The 19,100-nt window shown below is 42.1% G+C and overlaps 1 protein-coding gene across 6 annotated transcripts in view; it reads left to right on the top strand.

The window, feature by feature from the left end:
- LOC116321624 (SPRY domain-containing SOCS box protein 4) overlaps nt 1-19,100 on the top strand; it is a 44,666-nt gene that overhangs the window by 20,415 nt on the left and 5,151 nt on the right. For 5 of the 6 annotated variants that reach the window (XM_039597935.1, XM_031741524.2, XM_031741522.2 and 2 more), the window contains one exon: nt 8,528-9,392. In XM_039597935.1, the coding sequence (XP_039453869.1) occupies nt 8,684-9,392 (709 nt within the window). In that variant the 5' untranslated portion in view covers nt 8,528-8,683. Of the gene's footprint in view, nt 1-599; nt 787-8,527; nt 9,393-19,100 lie in introns of those variants that run through there. The other variant, XM_031741523.2, reaches the window with a different exon arrangement.

Here is a 19,100-nt window from a genome sequence, read left to right as displayed (position 1 = left end):
GTGTATGTTGTATCTTGAAATATTATCTAGTGTGTACAAGTTTTTATAGTCTAACATTCACAACTTTATTGTCTAGACAGGAGTGCAATATTTCAATAAAATGTCTAAACTAAACAGCTCGGCAGCGATTCTGTCTTGATTCAGCTCCACAGCAGTTAGCAGGCTGAATCCAGTGGAAATGAACTGGTAATCAGCAAATGAAGGATCAAGGTGTGTATGTGCACGCCCACATTTCTTTCCGCCATCCTTTCTTCTACTTGGAGCACAGTTAGTGCATCTGTGGTAGAGTGGGTGTGTTTTTTGGTTGTGTGTGTGTGTGTGTGTGTGGTTTTTTCTTTCTTTTTTTCTTTTCTTTTAAACTGCTCAGGAAAGACGTTGAGCGTGCTCCACACTAAGCCCCACACTTCCCCCCTCCCTCTCTCACCCTTCCCTCCTCCCTCAAGCAGCTGTTTTCCTGTCTTGCCTGGGAACTGGAGCCAAGCTGTTTTTTCCCTATCCTTGCCTCACAAGCAGGAACTCGCAGACTTACCGAAATACACACACACACACACACACACACACACACACACACACACACACACACACACACACACACACACACACACACACACTCTCTTCTTGTCTGTCTCTGCCCTGTCCCGCACTCGTCTGGCTGTTGACTGTGTGCTGACCTCATTTTGGACTAGAGACTGAGGAGCAACTATTCCCACTCTTCTGCTTGGCTGCTGTGATTGCGTGTTCACATTGCTGTGTGAGAGCCGCCTGACTGGTAGAAATGCTTTCATGGTAAGACGTCTCTTCCTGTAATCACAGGCTACTTCTGTCTTTTGACCTCTTATTTGTGCCTCCTTCAGTCTCTGGCTGAAGTGACTCTCACTCTGTTGTGTGGCTCATCCAGTACTCAGTTTCTAAAAGCCTTCTTGACTGTGCTGCAGTGATTTCAGGCTGTCAGAATTTTGTTAAAGTTTCAGTCAATGAAATAAAACAGTGAAGTTCTAGCATGACTTACACTCACTTTTTTTTTTTTTTTTTTTTAGTTTCTCCGTATAAAAAATAAAAACGGTCATGTTCCCTTTTTCATTGACTGACACAAGGAGGTGTAGCTAGGCCTCATCGCTGATAATTGAAGTCACTAAAGTGGACCCTGCGACTGTTTTACTATACAATACTATAACCTATTGTTATAATATTGTGGCATTGTTTCCTATTGGCGCATTTTTATGCCTCCACGGAGTTGGTGTTTTAGTTTCTGAGTGTGTCATTGGCACAAATTAGCATTTATCTTTGTGTGTTCATGAATGACTTCAACTGAAAATGCCCCCTGTATTGTGAAGCCTCAGTGCTGATGCTATGACTGGTGCTATATTGGTATTTGAAGCCACAAGGAACTGTTTTGGATGAGAGGCTGCCCAGAACTGTTTGAATGATCCTTACATCACAGCAAGCCAAGATCATTGTCTGTTAGGTGGGATCTAGCAGGCGGTGATCTGCCAAAGATCTCTTGGTTTAAAGCAATGTTAAACCAAGAGAATAACTGAATACATTTTTAACAACAGGACTGAGGTGTGTTAAGAATGTAAGTTTTAAAAGAAAATGTAAAATATTTAAGCCGTCCCATGCTTAGATTAAACATTCTCATAAGGACTGGGTGGCTGTGCTGTCAGTTACTTTTATCCAAATGTTATTTGTACAACAGTGAACCAAATATTGAAAATATTTAAATACAGGGCACTTACTGATCCTCTTGCCATGTCATCTGTCATGTCCTACTGTAACCAAACACAATGTTTGAATTCATTTCAAGCATTAGAAGAAACTCTCAGACTGTGTGCCTTGTTTTTTGTCTAGCCCCCGACATGTAGTCTTGCGTCATCTACCTGTATCACAACAACAAGCAAGCACCGGCCTTTCATGTTCCAAAAATCCTCAAGAGAGGAGGCGATTGTAAAGAATGTTTCATGTTGTGGCCATGTGGGTAAGGGGGGTAGGTGTGGTTACGTGTGGGTGACTTATTTAGTCTTCAGCAGTAGTTCTTAGAGGACATTCAAAGCTCTTCTTTGGATGTTAGCTGCTTTTTGTTCTGTTTTATCTCACTGATCCCACACTGCTTTATTTATGCTGCAGTCTGGGCTCCGAGGAGGCCAATCCATGACTGAAGGTGTTCCACTGTGTGCTTTTCTATCACTGCATTGGGAATGTGTTTGGGATGATTGTCATGGTGAAAAATAAAGCCATATCGATCAGATGCTTTCCAGACAGTGTTGCACAGTGGATAAGAATCTGACAATACTTGTCTGTGTTCATAATTCCATCAATTTTGACTCGACCCCAACACAAGTGGATAAAATGCAGTCTCAAGCCATGATGGAGACTAAACTGTGTTTTACAGATGGCTCGTACCGCTCTCCTGACCTCCTCTGTACATGCTGTTGATGATTTGAACCACAAATTTCGAATCTGATAATCACTCCATTGGAACTGTTGCTACCTCAACCTTTTCTCCCTATTTTCCTTCCTTAAGGAAAGGAAAATCTGAACAGCCACTCTTCCTGAGGCCATTTTTGATGAGGCTTCAGTGAACAGTAAACGGATCAACTGAAAAACCATGTATCTCTCATTTCTTGTGTCAGGTCTTTGGATGGGTTATACTCCTTACGCACCAAGTGGCATTACAGCTAGTTAGAAAACACAGCAGTTTAAACCCCCAGAAGTTGATTCTGTTCATCTGGACATGGTGTTTTCAGTGGGAGAAGCAGTTTAAACCTCTGTGCAGCTTTCAGTTAACTAGTCTCATGAACTTCTGCCTCTGATTTCTAGTTGTTAATTTGAAATATAAGATCGATTTTACAGTTAGAAAGAACGAGATCGCGGATACAAGCGGCAGAAATGAGCTTCCTCCGAAGGGTGGCTGGCCTCTCCCTTAGAGATAGGGTGAGAAGTTCGGCCATCCGGGAGGGGCTCAGAGTAGAGCCGCTGCTCCTCCACATCGAAAGGAGCCAGTTGAGGTGGTTCGGGCATCTGACAAGGATGCCTCCTGGGCGCCTCCTGGGTGAGGTGTTCGGGCATGTCCCACCGGAGGAGGCCCAGGGCAGACCCAGGACACGCTGGAGAGATTATATCTCTCGGCTGGCCTGGGAACGCATTTGGTGTTCCCCGGATAAGCTGGAGGAGGTGGCTGGGGAGAGGGAGGTCTGGGCTTCTCTGCTTAGGCTGCTGCCCCCGCGACCCGGCCTCGGATAAAGCGGATGAAGATGGATGGATGGATGGATGGATGGATTTTACAGTTATAGATATCAGTGACTTTTTCAGAATGGTTCCAAATTCTAAAATTCGAGGCATTTCAAGTTCCAGAATTATTTTCTAAGTCAAGCTTAATAGTAGGAGTTAGCATCAGCAAACTGTCCTTTTCCTTATGTGTTCATCCATATGACAGATACTGTGATGACAGACACGAATCATTGTCCAAGTGAGAGGGACACTGTTCATGTGTGTTTAGACCCTTGTCATGATTGCCCGCAGTCCATGTTCTAAAGCCAGTGTGCAGATAACGGTGTTGGTGGGTTTGCGTTTTTCTACTTCAAAGTCTCTGCAATAATACTACTGTGCATTAATGCGCCCTTAAGTGCATATGCATGAGTCTGTGTCTGTGCATTGGGTGGGGGTTGCTTGCGTTAATACTAGCTTGTGTATGTTTGATATGCTAACAGTGGTTGTCACGCTATCAGCGCCCTTCTCCATGCCACTGCCTCCCTTGCATGAGATAAGAAGTTTGTGCCATGGTTTACAGTCCAGCTGCATTTTAAGTAATTCCAGCTCCTTTTCACATCCAGTCTTCTGTGTGCTCAGAGCTGATGAAAATCTCTGAGGTGATGTTGAGGGCTGGTTTTTGCTGCTGAAGAATGCTCCCACTAAACTAAACACTCTTAATCTGAAGAAGTTCAGGAAAGCACAGTACATCTCCTCCCTTCATACTCACACTTTCTCTTATCAGGCTTCTCACCATTACTTACCTGCTCCATTGGTGCTTCTTCTCACCAGTTCTCTCATCTCTTCTTTCCATCATGTTCCAACTTTTTCCCAAGTTTTCTTTTTCCCACCTCGGTGCTCTTCACTAACCCTCTTCTCAACCAGCTTTTTCCTTACCTTTTTAATTACTTTTTTGATATTTAACCAGCTGCTTCTGCCTTGTCCTCTTCGTCTTTGATGTACAATTAAGACAAAGGCTGTTTTTTTTTTTTTTTTGTTTTTTTTTTTTTAGGTCGTTTTACTGTACATCAGTGGTGTAAGCAGTTTGTTTTAGGAGTACCCTTTTTATTTATTGTTTTTCATGGATCAAGAGCTGAAACACTTTTAAGCAAAATTATATTTGACATAGTTCTCAAATTTATCACGGCACTAGACATTGTCTTATTTTTGCTTCTCCGTCATAGAGATTTTTCTTTCTTTCATTCAGTGTGCTCCATCGTACTATATTAGCATTAGTCAATGTGGATCGCCGCGTGCGTGGGGCTGTATGGGGTTAATGAGCTAACTGTGCTAACGCATTGACGCCGTGCAGCCCCATGCACGGGGCGATCTATGCTAACTCGCTAACGATTTGCTGAATTAATGCGGTTATGGCATTAACGTAATTTTAACGAGATTAACGCTGACAGTACTAATATTTACTTGTCCTCAGGTCTTTTTAAGACTGCTCATACTTTTACTGTAGATTTCCCATAGTGTAAAACAAATAGCAGTGGATGGGAGCAGCTGAAAGTATTCATGTTTGCATTTGTTGATCATTTCTGCCAGCGTTTATTGTTTTGTTTTTTTTGTTTGTTTGTTTTTTGTATGTTGGTTTTATGTTACAGTAAGAAAAACTGCTTGTTTTTGGACACTGGAAAAACTTTCTTTCACTACAGTTCACTACACTTTATTTCACTCACGGTCTCAGAGTTGTGGGTAAAATGCTTGAACTTGCAGAGTGTGACAGATTTGTGGATAATATGAAGGATCAAAGCAAAACATTTGAATTGAGGATGTGCATATTTTTTTATTTTTTTAAGTAGTTAACTTGAGTTTCTTGATGAATCGTTGCAGTCCCGTATTAAATAGACCCCTCATTTGTCTGGAACTGGTTCCATGTGGCATATTTGGTAGTTGCAAGTAATTAATATGGAAATTGGAGCTTGTCTCTTCATGGATCGTAGTCATAATGGAGGTTCTGCAAATGACACTGTCATTAAATGTGCATGTGAAGAGTGTTGTCGGAGCGGTTGCTCATTCATCACTGTGACATTTTTCTTGATCCCATGTCTCCTTTTACCTCCACCATTCATATGTTTATTTTGTGATATTTAGGCACTAACATGAAACAAAAGAGCGAAACATTTGAGAATTTTCCTTTTTTTCCTGGGATCCAATGTATAGCTTGGCAATTTGATTTTTCATCATTATGCCTTTGTTATCAGTTATAAGTCACCCCCTCCCTATACACTGGCATGCTTTTGGGCTTCCCTAACAGCCCAAACTTGCATGGTTTATTTCAAAATGAAGGAGAAAGAGCTTTTGGTCTACAAGATGTATTTTGAATGAATATGGTCAAAATCAGCTCACAATTAATCTCTTCCCCAACATCCTGAAAGGGACTCTAAACAACCCCAACCTCCTGCCAATACATAAAAGGAAGCATTTACATTGTTTGGATCTTAAAATGAAAGGTTTTAATTTATCAGTACTACTGTTTCACTCAATTTCAACAGATGACATTCCTGTTTTACTACAGAGATTAGAACACACATTGACAAATTGGAATCTTAGAAACTTGCTGTCTAAACAGATATTTACTTTAGATGGCATTACTCTGGCCTCTAGTGACGCTGTGAGGAATCTTTAAGTTGTTGTTGACCAGGATATGTCCTTCAGCAGGCATATTTAAAGGATTTTGCAGGACTGCTTTCTTACATTTGCGCAGTATCGCTAAAAGTTCGAAACATCCTTTTCTCACAGTGATGCTGAAAAACTAGTTCATGCATTTATTACTTCTAGGCTGGACTCCTGTAATTCTTATCAGCTTGGTCTAAAAACTCCCTGAAAAGCCTTCAGGTGATCCAAATGCTGCCTCAAGAGTCCTGACTGGGACGAGAACGAAAATATTTCTCCCATATTAGGTTCTGTTCAGTGGCTCCCTGTTAAATTCAAAATTCCTCTCCTGACATACAAAATTTTAAATAATGAGACCCCATCATATTGTAAAGACCTTATTTTGCCTTATCCTAACAAAGTACTTCCTGGTGTATTTAAAAGTAGCGTGGGAGGCAGAGCCTTCAGTTTGCAGGCTTCTGAAAGCTTTCTGTGGAACCAGCTCCCAGTTTGGATTCAGGAGACAGAGATACTCTACTTTTAAGATCAGGCTTAAAACTGAGAATAGGGAAAAATGAGACTCTGACTTGTTCCAAATCAAAAGATTAGCAAATTAGTTTGTAGTTACTTTGAAAGGATTTAAGCTGCATTTAACTGTGTTAAAAGTTTCATGATCTCTTCGTCTGTTTTACTTACATCTATGACTGTCTCCCTTGGTGGGTCACTACTAGTTATTATTCTGTACTTTCCTTGGAAGAACCCTGCAGAGTTGTTTCCTCAGAAACTCTAGGGGAGTGTGAAAAACACTGTGGAGGGATTGCGCACAGAGTAATGCCAGTGCAGCATATTTGGAACAGCTAAGTCATTCGAGGGAAACTCTGCACCTGTGTTTAGAAGTAGCTTCAGGCTTTCAGTTTGCTTGCTGGGAAAGCTCAGCATGCTACATTCTCTTACAGGCTTATAATATATGAATTACATCACAATTGTGTGCTTTGTGAAGGAGGAATTGGCTAAAAGCGAATGCATCCTGCGTGATTTCACAGGAAGTCAGCAGCAAATTTAAGCTATTCGGCCCTCCTTCTCTGTTAAAGCTGAGTTCTTAAATGATTCTTCACAGATTGTTTGATCAAAAATGCTGTAGGCGCTTTTGAGTGTGTCATGTGTTTTACTTTCTAAAGTTTTTTTTTTTTTTTTTTTTTTTTTTTTTTCCCCCCCCCAAAGATGTAGTAGATGGGTCAGTTCATGAACCAGGTGTCATCTTCTCAACTTGTTGGATAATAGTGTAAAGGCAGACAAGTCACATGTTTAGACTCTGCAAACTCGGTACATGGTGTACAAATGACTGCCAGGGTATCAAGTGGCAAATAAACAGTCGCACATGGTGTAACTTAAATGTCACTCAAATGTCAAATCACTTTCATTACCAAAGTAACTTTTGATATTGAGGTTTTGCAGACATGGGCCGCTAACTTGTATCCCACTATGGATGTGTGACAACTTAAGATCCAGTGAATAAGGCCCCAGGTTTACAGAGAGGATGGTGGCCATCTGCCAACCACCATGAGGGGAAAAAAATCAGTTGTGAGTAGTTGAAGGGTGATGGCAGAATATAAGACCTCGGTCATGCAGGCCAAGACACCACTCAGTGACCCCTGGTAACCACTGTCACTTGGGGAAAAATGTGTATACCCCCAGCAGCCTCCTTGTGCATGTATGCTTTGGTTGCTGGTGTATTGTGGTTGTAGTTTAAATGTAAGTGACAGACTACTAACAGTCTACTAACACTGTTGAGTTGTAGTGAAACTGAAGTGTGACACAAATTGGAAATGGATGCAACCGTCAAAGTAAAAGCTGTGTATCAGAGCTGCAGCTTACCTTTAGGGTGAACCTTCCCAACTTTACGGTTTGCACTTTTTAAAGTTTTACCTCTGCCCAGCTAATAGACAGCGACTGTTTGCAGGTGAACATACGTACTATAGGCAACCCTGGCAGTCTGCTAGCAAACAAAGCAATCACTAGGATGTTTTTGGTGCAGCACTTTGCAACCACTGACAGCCAACAACCGACAGGAATCGCTGCCTGCGAGTCGGGGAATAGATTTTTCCTAGCAGACAACTCTTGAGCAATGTGTGCATGTCATATGTGAAACCTCAATAGGAATGTTAGGGGTCTGGCAGCTCGTGCTGTTAATGTCCTGTTTCTGCATTAGTCATGTTCTTGTGTGCAAAAAAACCTCTAACTATATATACTGTCATGAGGCCCTATGGTGCAGGAAGGGGCCAACACTTTTAAAGTTTTTGCCAGTAGTGTCAGCAGCACTTTCCCTTGCAGCCTTGATGACCAGCACATGACCTAGTTTTTAACATGGTTTAAGTTCTGGTTGGAGTGGCTCGCACACTTGCACAGAATCTCCATAAGAGAACAAGGACTGGCAGCTACAGTCCACAACAGTGCAGCTGGTTTCTGACTGTGGGATGAGGGACTCTGTTTAAAGGCAGCTGAATAAAGTACCTGACAGTGGATGAACTAAGTGGCTGCACCAATCAGATGTACACTGTTAAAGTAGCTTTATACAAAATAGTCCAAGAATAAAAATAAGGATCTGAAAATGAATGTGTCACATTTAACTCTTTGAATTAATTTTGTGGTTTTTGTTTGTTTTGTTTTGTTTTTTACACTTCAGGAGTGTTGTTTCCCCTGGTTGAAGACGGTACTTTCCAACTAGACTCTGCATTACCATTGCGCCCATGAGGTAACGTCAGGACTTACCGGCCCCTCATTATCACCCTTGGTCCATCCATTTCCCTCCCCTCTGACCCTTCCTTGCACCTTCCCAACCATGGGCCAAAAAATCTCTGGAACCATCAAGTCAGTCGATGTACGTGGAGAGCCATCATACAGGCCTGTTCGACGCGAACTGCGGGGCCCAGATTTCTGTCGGCCACCTAGGCTGGACTTGCTGCTGGACATGCCCCCTGCAAGCCCAGAGACTCAGCTTCAGCACGCCTGGAACCCCGACGACCGATCACTTAATGTCTTTGTTAAGGAGGACGACAAGCTGACGTTCCACAGACACCCTGTAGCACAAAGCACGGACTGTATCCGAGGTAAGGTGGGATATACAAGGGGCCTCCATGTATGGAGGATTCACTGGCCAGCCAGACAAAGAGGCACCCACGCTGTTGTGGGAGTGGCCACTGCTGAAGCGCCTCTACACTCGGTGGGCTACACAGCCTTGGTGGGCTCAGACTCGGAGTCCTGGGGCTGGGACTTGGGTCGGAACAGACTCTACCATGATGGGAAGAACCGGCCTGTTTCCACATCAGCACCCACATATCCCTCTTTCCTGGAGCCAGATGAATCGTTTGTGCTTCCGGACTGTCTGACAGTGATACTAGACATGGATGAGGGCACGCTGAGCTTCATGGTAGATGGACAGTACTTAGGAGTGGCTTTCAGGGGGCTGAAGGGCAAGAGACTCTATCCTATCGTCAGCGCTGTGTGGGGGCACTGTGAAGTGTCGATTCGCTACGTTAACGGACTAGATCGTAAGTACAACACTGTTTTCTGCACTTTAATCTTTGAAATTATTTTTCTGACAGGCTGGCACAAAAGGTTCTGTTCAGATCAGTGTTTTTTTTGGGGGGGGAGGAGGAGGAGATGTAGCACAAGTTCACAGCGAGTCATCTAAATGCACTTTATGTTGTAAGGTAAATGCCCTACAGCACTGGAGGGTAAACGATCCCCTCAGAGCAAGCACTAGGTAACTGTGGGAAGAGGAAAAACTCCCCTTTAAAAGTAAGACAGCTCCAGCAGAACTAGGCTCAGGGAGGAGCAGCTGCTTGCTGTGACTGATTGGTGGGTGAGGGCAATGCATAGAGAGATGAAAGAAGTGTTGCTGCAGAAATGAAGGGAACATATAATTTCTTTGCATTCTCTTTACTGTCTTCAGTGATCTCCAGCATCTGCTTTTACCTTCTGTTGTTTGTTTTCTGACAGTGTTGAGCTTTAATACTGTATAATTTATCAAAACATGTTACATAGCATGCATTTAGGGGTGCACTTTCCAAAGTGAGACTGGCACAAATTGAATGTCTTGACTTTTCTGCTTAATTCTTGTTTAAGTTTTGCATGGGCTTCACTTACTAGAGCTCACGCAGCTTTTTAGGTTGTCTGTGGACTGCTGTGTTGATACCTATTTGAACTTAATTTGTAGTCAGCATGCACACACAGATTTGAGTTTCATATATATAGAAGTGTAATAACTTTCACGGTGTCAAAAGCACATAACTCATAGCTCTCTGCCGAGTCGACTAGAGCCCGCTTTAGTTTTGCTGATTGCATTTGTATCGCTGCAGAAATGCGGAGAGTTGGATGCGTTGGGCAAATTTTCCACACTGTGGATATGTAATGTTTATGGCTGCAAATCAGGACAGACTTCTATTTAGAGCAGCTCATTAGGGCTTCAGTGACCCAGGGTGTGATTTGTGCTGTAACATCTTGGAGTCCAGCGAAACAGGGAGAGGAGGAAGAGGGAGCAATTCTAGGAAAGGCATGTTTATTCAGTCATCAGACCAGCCTTATGTGTGACTAGCTGTATACAAAGCACAGTTGTTTTGGAGATGGCAAGTCTGTTTCAAGCGACTGAGTCATTTTGGCAGCCTTCATTAAACTCCCAACCATCTTGAGAAGTCAGTCATGTAATCCTTACTGTGTCTGAAACTTATCTGTTATCTAATACACAAGTGATGTGGCGGATTGAACCAGTGGTAATGGTGTGGATGATTTCCAAGTGCTTATAACATGTGTTGGCTCTCAGGATATATGGTTTGAGGCAGTTGGAAATTCATTGTGCATTTCCATCTATAAAAATCGACTGCTGCTTTGTTAACCACTAGGAAGCAGCTGAAAGATGTCTCTGTACTAAAGCGTACTATTCATACTTTTTACATCATTTGTGGCACAGACTTGAACTTTCAGATACACAGAAGGCAAACATCCAGCTCTGTCCGTTTCACTGCTGTCCCAAACTTAAACATAATGTGCGTGTGTGTGTGCGCTGGCTTTGTGTGTTTTCTGTTAAATGTCATCATTCCCTAACCCAGGGACTGGAGTTGGCTCAGATTGCGTAACAGCCCTCAGTCAACCCTCCAGCTCTTGCCTGCATGTTGCGCGCAGACCCAAAACAGGCCGGGGGCGTTGCCAACAGTGTGGTACGGACGCCGTGTCCATGGCTGTGAGCCATGTGTGGACAGCAGACAGTTGAGGGGGAGTTCTGGAGGATTTCCCAGTGTGCTTCTGAGTTAAGCGTCTAGCCTTGAATGGTGAGAAGGTTAAGGTTGGCTCTGTGAACAAAACATGCCACAGTACATCTGTCGTAACATTATGATGATCACACTTGTTGCGTATATATGATAAAATTTTCCCACCTGATTTGGCTAGTGTGAAAAATATGTTAAAATACTAATGTGGTCTGTGCAAGGATTAGGCACAGCGCTTTTCTTTGACTAGTTTCAGGTCACAACTCACTGTATGCTAGTCCTTTTATATCATTGATAAGCACTTGGACAGCTAGTACCATGGATGAAACGGAGAATCCACTTTGCAGTTGTGTGCTCCCAAGAAGAGGGATCTCATTGATTGTTCTGAATGTGTGGATCCAGGGCTGAACGTGAAGCTGCTGTAATGTCCGGCCCAGACCAAAGGAAATCTTGCTTTGAAATGTTAACATTTACTGCCGTTTTTTAAAAAAAAAAAAAAAAAAAAAAAGTGAGTACAACACAGCCCAGAACTTTAGAAGGTCGAGGTATTTCTTGTCTCTCTGTCCCAGAGAACATTTGGTCAATTGTTTTTATTGTGCAATATATGGCGACACATTTAAGCATCCGACTGTCAGCCAGTGGTATCATTCTTTTAATGTAATGTGATTTCAGAGTTCGGTCACAGCGATGATCAGTGGAATGTCCTCAGGATATAAGCTTGGCTGTCTCAATTGTCCACTTGGCCCCTCAGTTAGATCTAATAAGAGGATGTGGGTATGTCGCTATATGGTGTACAGTTTCCCACAGATGAGAGCTCAATGTGTTTTGTTTTGTCTTTGTTTTTTGGGGGTGTGTGAAAAGTGTGAAATGCACATCACAAGGCTCAGGCGTTTTGGAGGGATTTGATTGTCGGTTACTCTGTTACTAGGGCTGTCAAAAAAACAAACCATTCTAATCAACAGTAAAAATTACTGTGGGATTAGATATTCATTCAGTGCCATCTTTTCCTGTGCCAGCTGACACACAACCTCACAGCCGCTCCCCTCACTAACACATGAATAGCACCCCAGCAAACATGGTAAGGCATCTTAACGATTGACACCTTTCAACAGCATTGAAGTATCACACGTTACACATGTTAATGTTATATGAGTAACAGTTAGTGGTTATCTGATGGCCACATTAACTGTTAGCTGTTAAGTAATCATTAAGTTAGCAGGTATGGCAAATAATAAATTATGATTAATGTTGGAGCTACACAGCAAATGTTACCTGTCCCTGCATGTCTTTAACATTTTATATTGAGTATTGCCTATTTTCGTGGGTGCTAGTATTTGAAGTTCTGGCATCATGACAGCATTGATTGTGACTAGAAAAGATAAAGGACCAGTATCAGGAGCTGCCTCGGGATTCTGTCGTCCTGCCGGTGGTACTCCTCATTCAGCAGTGATGATGGTGATCTTTGAGATGGATGAAAAGGTTAAAAACATGAAATGTCAAGATGAGTTTCCAAAAACACCTGGTCAGGTAAGTTCACTGGGGCAACAGACCTCATCACATATAAATGTAGCTCGTAGCTACAAGGTGTCAGTATAGCATGGAAGTGACTATACAGCAGTCTGAACTGGCCTGTCAGGAATGGATGTGCTTTTAGCAAGTAAATTGTTGGGGATTCTCATTAGTTTAACTCTGAGAACATTTATAGTTTTTCTATTGACGAGCTTCATTAGTCCTTGCAAAAATAAACAGTTTGTTTTCATTTTCATTTTGCTTCTGAACATTTTAAATTATAGATTAATGATCCATGAATCGAAACAATCATACTCCCATTTGTCTGCCTGGTATATCGTGTGTTCGTGTCGGTTGAGTTTGGAAGTCTCAAATGTTCAGAAGAGCCTGTGTTGTGGCAGATTGCACATGGGAGATCAGTGTATGATATTAGACATAAAGCACATCTCTTTGATGTAGAGAAGAATGGAGTCGTCAATATATGTATGCTTGGAGATGTCAGTGCTCCCTTATTCCTGGGTCTCACAGAGGATTCACTGATTGTTCACGTTCTTGGTTTTTCATGCGTCAAGTAGTTCTTTCATTCCTTTCTTCCCCTCGTTCTACCCCCACTTGGACTCCTTTGTTCTTCATCTCACTCCCCAGGACGCGAAAAGAGAGGAGTATCCTTTTACCCTTCTCCTGTCTGTATTGTCCCTTAATACCCCACATTAAAGCAGTCTTCTCATCCTCACAGCCTTCCACTCGACCCTAAACTTTGGCCTTCAGTCCCAGATGCAGTTGAAAGCCACACCTACTGAGACATGTTTTATTTGTTTATTATTTTTACTTTTTTAAAATCACTTTTATACCTGTAACTGGCTATCATGGTGTCACTGGATTTTGGCCTGATCTTTCTATCAACCACACATGGCCTCATGAGACCACAGTCAGTGTAATGGCAGCAATTTACACCACATAAGAAGGGGTTCAGACGTCCTGCTGGCATGCATGTCCACCCCTGGTTGTAAATCAACTGTGTTGCCCCCAATTCTCATTGTTTCATTACCTCCCTCCTGTTTCATCGGCTTTCTCCTCCTTCCTTTCAACACTGATCCCCCCCCCCCCCTTTTTTTTTCTTTCTTTTCTTTTTTCACTGTTTACGCACCCATTTGTTGTGGTGGTAGGTTGCTGTGGAAACAGGTTAGCTGACTTTTTCTTTTGTGTGCATAGGTGGGTGGTGAATTGTTGACCAGTCAGTTTGCGTGCTAGTTTGTTGGTCAAGGATTGCCCTATGTAAAAGCCATAGATTCATCTTCTTCCTCCCTGTCTGACATTCAGCACTGTTAGCAGTGTTCACAGGATAGATGCAAGCTGTAACTTAATTTATGCAAGGTCTAAGATTAAGGTTGAGCTCATTCACTGACTTGCAGGCACTTACCAAGTGGAGTTTTTTGTTTTTGTTTTTTATCCAAAGTAAGTGTTGTTATGCTTGCTATTAAGTCAGGATGTGGTGTCCCACTTCTAGTATCGAATAGATGTAACAGTCAGACATGTTTTCTAGCTAAAGTGATCCTGGTAATTCTATCTGCCCATTTTGGTGTAAATTAAGCATTTAAATGAAGTACCCTTTGAAGTAAAGAGAACATCAGTATAGAGATTGAAAATGTGACGTCATTGAGGGGTAAAACCGCAAAGGATTGTGGGAACCCAAGGCAAGAGGTACTAGCGCACGCAGGCTTTCAATTGAAATAAGTTACACAGCGATAAAAAGAAACAAAAAATGCCAAGAACCTGTTGTATTATTAACTGCACAAGCCGGGCGAACGACAGCCGCGTGAAGTCGACGGGAAATGCGTTTGGTTTTTATCGGATTCATCAGATTTTTGTCTCAGTGATTGCCCAGTACGATTACAGCATACAATATTATTATCACTGCTACATTTCTGTAATGCATACCATATATTCTTTGCACTACTAATTAATTACCGTGAGCTAAAAGGTCCTATTTATAAACGGTTCACGAATGTGTATTTATGAAGACGATTTGTGAGACAGGTAAACTTACCGTTGTGCGTACGATGGTCTTGTGCTCAACACGGTGCATTTCTAGGTCCTGTACCCATCCGTCCGTGAACTGCACCTGGGCCTGTTGCAGTGACCTGAAGTTACTAAAACGTCATGAGTGTATGCACTCACCCAAGAACCATGTAATTATAAATCTGAGCGTGGTTAAAGTTGGGCAGCACGCTGATGTCTTTTGTCCAGTCTGTGTGCTCGTAAGGGTCTAACCCTTTCACTCCTTTGATTTTTTCCAAGTACCTTTTCTTTGCCTTTTCCTCGAGTCTGTCTTTGTACGGACCGGCATTGTTCTCCTTCGTTTTGTACATTATTTTTGGTGAGAAAAGAAAAGCAAGACGGTATTGGAACGTGAGAAAAAACGTTTTGCGGTGCTGCAAATGCTTGCATTTGATGCGGTAATTTAAATGTCCTGCCTTCACCTCCCGGCATGCAATGCGCGAAAGTCACGTGGTCTGTCAATCTCTATAGGACTTGTGATCAGCACTGATGACTGACTGAGCGCTGCTCTTGTGGGTGCACTTTGAGTAGAACAATGAAACGGTGGTCTCAGTGACACACTTTTTTCAACTGGTGTTCTATCCTATATTATGTACCACAGAGTTTTCAAACTGCTGCTACATGCATTTGGTTATGATTGACAGCAATTAGACATTTGACTGAGGTGTAGTGGGTAAACAGTTGGGTCTCTCTCGCAAGACTGCATGTAAAAATGGATGACACCTTATAGCTACCTCTCACCATACACCAGAGATGTCATAATATTAACATGGGAGATCCCATCTTGGTAATATTTAGCTTCATTACTAAGGAGCTGTCCCTAATGTGAAAACTCACACTACAAGCCTTCCTAAGACGTATTAGGAAGCTTCCCAGGTTGAACTGGTATGGAATGACCACTGTATACATTCATACTAAGCCCATTTAAGATTGGTTGTTTGTTTGCCTATATGTTGCATGTGCTGTTAGACCACTAAAATAACTGATAGCTGTGTAGTAATTCTATTGTTAGCCTCCATTTCCTCAGCAGAGAGTAAATTGATGGCAGTTGATTGTGTGGAACTCACTTGTATGCCGGTGCAATGTAAAAGGAAGCGAGAAGTCAATATAAAATCCTTCCACTAATGATATCTGATTGGTCCACTCAGAACGCTAAACTATTCAATTTACTGGTATACAGCATTGCCAATTGGGTATAGAGCGACATCCCTTATTTATTTTTTTCCTTTAAACCACATTTTCCTTCATCACCCACACAGGTCATCTGGTTCTGTCCATTCGAAGACATGTTCTCTGGCTCCTTTTTTCCCTCATTTTGGGAACGGAGCTGCTTAAGCACCTTAAGGGCTATTTATATAGACACATGCACCCATCATTTTAAAAGTAGGTCTGACAACCCCACCAGTTTTATGCTAATGTATTGGATGAGCATAGCTAGGAGCCTGTTACCTCAGTACATCTGTCATATTGAAGGAAGGCAGGGAAAAGTGGGTGGAATTCAAGGATCACTAAATTGGAACACGTGCCAGAAAGATGGACCTACCTAAGCCCCAATTTCGAAGTAAGACATAACTAGGACGTCTCTTATGGTGAGCTGATGTCTGTGCACTTAAAATTAGTGGGCTGCACATGTGAAAGTAAAGGGAACCATCAACAGTTACCCACAAGCCGTCACACCTGAGTGAGGCCAGAGAAGCTGACGTGCTGCCATCTCAGAGCTCACCTCCCCTTCCTACACTTTGTTCTTGTTTAAGTGTTAGGTGGGTGCCTGCCAGCCTGCAGGCCTCTTCAGTCCACCTTGTGCATCAGGTGCTCAGTCGTCCTTATCCACGCTTTTCCATACTCCATCTCCCCTTTAGTGTGCCGTAAATCTGTCAATTGAGTCTCTGGCTATTCCAAAAAAGTCATGAGTGCGGTAGGTGAAAGGGAGAGCGCACACTTGGACACTCATACGGCAGACTGGAAGCAGAGCTCCACTTTTAAGCTGACTTGGATGCCTCCAAAGGATGACAAAGATTCTTTGTTAAACCTGCTCTAACAGTCAGCTTGCATGTCAGATGACATGCAAGCTGCTGAACCAGTTTTGGGTTGAATGGCAATAATGCGGTGTGTCAGTGTTTTCTTTGGAAAGTGCCCGAAGCATGTTTTATTAGAATAGATCGAAATAAAATCCAAATCAGTGTCTTGGATAATATTTCGAAGCAGTTAAACTTTACTGAAAACTGCAGCAGATTCTGATTATTTCTGCTGTAAGGAATAACGATTTCCTCAACTGCATGAAAACAGTGGGCGTGTCCAGTGGTTCATTCTCTTGAAAGTGAGGTTATGAGATTCTTATCCAGAGTAGGGCTGTAGCCAGATATTTGACCGTTCAGGTTATCGGTACACTGGTAGATATTCCTGCGCCCAATTTGGGAATCTGACCTCCTTCTGACTCACAGCAGGGATCATCACACTTTAGTTCACCTCTTTATTGATTCTTTAGTCGTCATTTGTTTGGTGAAGCTTTAATTAGTTATTGTGCTACAGAAACAACAAAGCCCTTATACAGTCAAGCTGTTACCTGTAGTTAACAGAAGCACACAACATGAAAAGATGGTTTATGTAACACAGTGTAAGACTATATATAAGAAATATTGTCCAAATATGTCACTATAATTTTTAACATCACTATGTGCACTGATGAAATGGAAATAGGTACACAAGTTTTAAAGCAGGTACAGTAGCACTAGAGAATCACAAAAAATGTAATTGTTTTAAATTGTAGTGCTGTTCATCAGTGATATTCCAAAATGAGCTCCAGTAGAATCTGAGACTGATTCAACTGAGATTCAACATATGCAAATTAGAACAGAAGCAGTTTTGTAACCCAAACTCGGATCACTTGTCAGTGTTAGTCGAGTCTATCAGCTGATGGACAGTGATGATGAGCACTAACAGGAGGTAGGCAGTGTCTGACAGGACCACTTGTCACCCCAGGCAACCCTTACCATGGAGACCAGCTTGTGCCGGCAGTGACTGGCTGGCTTCCAGCAAGTTTGTAGAATCCCCACATCCCTCAGGAGAGCACTGTCAGAGAGTAATGGGTGAAATACTGCAAATAATGGTTTTTCACATGTAATGACATCATTGCACTCTAAATAATGAACTTTTTTTTCCCCTCTTTTCTTTTTGCTCAGCTCTCGTTGCTGATGCATGCACATGTAGTACCTCTGAAAACAACTCTTGTAGGTGTGGGCTGAGATAAATGTACATTAAACCTGCTGACCGCTATAGGAGTACACAAAGACATTAAGGAACCACTTATACCATTCATAATTCACATCAGTATTCATAAGCGTATAAACCTAATGCTGACATGGTGCACACTCATTTATGACAAACACACATGGACATGCACGCACACAGAGGCCCAATCTGAGCAGATTTTAGACTTTCTGTCATTTTGACTGACAGGCTCATAAAAAAATTCTTAATGTAATTATAAGTCATTAAAAATATAAATATATAAATATACATTTTAAATACATTTCAAATGTGCAAGAAGCAGATGGACTCTTCTTGCTGCAATTACAGCGGAGGCACGTAAACGCCGTAGTCAGTGTAGTTACAGAGCAGAAAAATATGAACTAATTGGACTGCAGCTGGGTGGTTGCCTGAGCGTAATCAAACATCAAGAAAAGTTGTTGCAAAGGAATATTTTAATTTTTTCTATGTATTCCCCTGCTACAGACAAGATCAGACACCTGTCTGGTTATTTCAGCCATAATGATCTCATCTGTGTAACAGAGGAAGATGTAAATGTATTGTGTAATGTTGTATGTGTATTTATTTATTTTTTTTAAACACAAGTGATCAGAAGTCACCAAAAGTTCTCTGAACGTAGGTCTCCAAGCACTCACTTCACCTTGCATTGTGCACTACTTCTGCACTGCAGAGTGGAAGAAGCGCTGTGCTGTGTGCATGTAAGAGAGCTCGTAAATACAAAATGCATGGTTGAAGCTGTTGCTGAACATTGATTCATCACATTGTTTTGAGTAACATGCAAAAAAATCACTCTGTCATTAACACCAAGCTGCTGGGTTATACATGTGCACTTGGGAACACCATAGACTCATTTGCATGGACACTGTATGTCATATAGTCACTGACATTTTTCACCTCATTTAACTATCCTATCCTCATTAATTCTTTTTATATTAATGCTGCAGGAACATGATCAATATTATTGTGGCTGTTTCCAGTGAATGCAAAGCAATGTCAGGACCAGGTCTGCAACCACATGCAGTCAAAACCACGTTTTTCCACAGCATGTACCTCTGCAATGTTTAGAATTGGCCAGATGCCCTTCTAGACTGTGACCTTTCAAACCAGTGACCTTTCACTTGCCGAGTGACTGCGTTAACCACTACACTAGGGAGTCATGTG

The sequence above is a fragment of the Oreochromis aureus genome, linkage group 14 (genome assembly GCF_013358895.1).
Source record: "Oreochromis aureus strain Israel breed Guangdong linkage group 14, ZZ_aureus, whole genome shotgun sequence".
Lineage (NCBI taxonomy): Eukaryota > Metazoa > Chordata > Actinopteri > Cichliformes > Cichlidae > Oreochromis > Oreochromis aureus.
This window is presented reverse-complemented; position numbering and strand designations above follow the sequence as displayed.